Source organism: Apis dorsata, unplaced genomic scaffold (assembly GCF_000469605.1).
Source record: "Apis dorsata unplaced genomic scaffold, Apis dorsata 1.3 scaffold_285, whole genome shotgun sequence".
NCBI classification, from domain to species: domain Eukaryota; kingdom Metazoa; phylum Arthropoda; class Insecta; order Hymenoptera; family Apidae; genus Apis; species Apis dorsata.
In genome coordinates this window covers 514,749-517,025 of record NW_006263560.1, presented here as the reverse complement: position 1 = coordinate 517,025, position 2,277 = coordinate 514,749, and the positions used below count along the sequence as shown (strand labels likewise).

At 33.9% G+C, this 2,277-nt stretch overlaps 1 protein-coding gene across 1 annotated transcript in view; it reads left to right on the top strand.

Moving 5' to 3' along the window:
• Nucleotides 1-954: 954 nt before the first annotated feature.
• The window catches only part of LOC102670809 (zinc finger protein 208-like), a 14,911-nt gene continuing 13,588 nt past the window's right edge, over nucleotides 955-2,277 (top strand). The window contains 1 exon segment of the mRNA XM_031511039.1: nucleotides 955-2,173. Within this exon segment, the coding sequence (XP_031366899.1) occupies nucleotides 1,287-2,173 (887 nt within the window). The 5' untranslated portion in view covers nucleotides 955-1,286.

Genomic DNA, 2,277 nt, shown 5'->3' with positions numbered 1-2,277 from the left:
TTTTTTTTTTTTTTTTTTTTTTTTTTTTTTTTTTTTTTTTTTTTTTTTTTTTTTTTGTGGAAACCAATTATTTAGGATAGCAAGAATTTGAAATCTATCGTGAAATATATTGTACACAAGATGAAATTGTAAATTTATTTTAGGCGTAATCTCGTGACAGATATACATATATTTTTCTTGACTATTGTCCAAAATTCTTAAATATAATTGTCTATGATCATTTGAAATAAAACAAAATGATTTTCAATGCGATTGAAGATATATCGTTATTTGTCTAATATAATTAATTAATATAGTAGATATTGTATAATATTTCTACTTTATTATATTAATTTAAATTGAGAATAATCTTTTATATCTTTTTCCATCCCTTTAAATGAAATTTTTTTATTATTATAGTGACGGTTATATAGAAACGAATTGTGAGTAACGAAGATTAAATTGTGATTAAGTGTAAATTGAAAAAGTATGAAAAACTTGTATACTTTTCTATTGTGAAATGAATGAATAAAATTATGCAGGTAAGTATTATGATTTATTTGACGATAATATCAATAAACATTTATAAATATTTGTAGGCAATAAAAAAATCTCTAGATATGCATTACTTTGAATAATAATGTAATTTTAAGTTTAATCGTACTTTGTGTTTCAGGGAATTCAGTTCACGACTATTTCGGGATGCGACAAGTTCATCTTTAACGATTAATCAATAATTGTGCATCCTTGAAGTGCCATAAAGAGAAACGATTTTACCTTTATTATGGATTTTTACCACTTGATTACACCATCGACGATATGGTTAAAAATAAATTGCATATCTTCCGATTCATCTTTCGAACAAGTATTAAAAATTTCTTGAAAGTTAATAAGATAATATAAATATATTTATTTATTTTATCGATAAAAGAAATGACGAATGATTCGTAAGAAAAATTAAAGAAATATTTTTTAATCGATTACACTTCACAAATATTGTCATCCATAAAACATACTGTTTGTATCGTTTTCTATTTGCACCGAATAAAAACTTGAATTTTTCTTCTTCTTTAAACTCTCGAAGAATAAAATTATTAATTACTCAATCTATTGGTAGTAGTAATTTTACTCTTTTCACGTCAAACTCGTCATGACTATTAACTTTGACTGTAAGTAATCAATATAAATAAGTACAATCCTTTTAGAACCCTAATAAACTTTAACCATTTTCCTGTTTTAGGAATGGACAGATCCGGTCACGCTTCAACCCCATCTCGAGACGGGACACAACCGACAACACTGAAGAAATGAAAAGAGAAACGAGATCGCCCGAGTGCAAAATTTTACCGACCTGTGACATCTGTCAAAAACAATTTAAGAAAAAATATCTGTTAAGAAGACACAAGAAGCTTGCTCATTGTGAAAATGAGGATAAGAGAGACGTGTCCTCGAAAGGGAACACCCTCGTGGAACTAGGGTCCCAGAAACAGGAAGCTTTGTCCTGCACCATTTGTGAGTTTCGTTGCAACAAAAGATCAACGATGATAGCCCATCTGGCGCAAAACCACGAGGGTTCCGGTAAAAGTAAATTCACCTGTAAAAGAAAATTCACCTGCATCATATGCGGCCTTATCTGTTCTCGAAAGGAGACTTTAAGGTCTCATTTCGTGCGGAAGCACACCCAACATTACGAGTTCTCGTGCGAGCAATGCGGCAAAGAGTTCAAGATCAAGGGTGATCTAACCACCCACATGAGATTGAATCATCGGGAACCGCCTGTTATGTGCGACGTTTGCGGGAAAACGTGCCGCAACAGCCACAGTTTGTACACGCATCAGAAACACGCCCACTACAAAGCGAAATACGAATGCCCCGTGTGCCATAGAAGATTGGTGACCAAAGAGAACCTTGACCAACACGTGTTGACCCAGCATGAGAAGAAAGAGAAGTCCGTTTGCGAGGAGTGTGGGAAAACGTTCTTCGAGAATCATGATTTCAGGAAACACATGAGGATACACACCGGGGACAAACCTTATAGCTGTTCGGTGTGCGCTAGAGCGTTCACCACGCACAGTAGTTTGAGCCAACATTTGCTGCTGCACACAGGAGAAAGGATTTACGTTTGCGACGTGTGCGGCAAGTCGTTCGCCCAAAAGGCCGGCCTCATATGTCACAGAAAGATTCATTCTGGAACGTTGCCACCCCTTCCTGTGATGCATATCGATCATATCTTGAAAGAATTCATGAAGAAATAAATCATTTTTATATGGCCGCTGTGCGTTAGATTTAAGAAATATT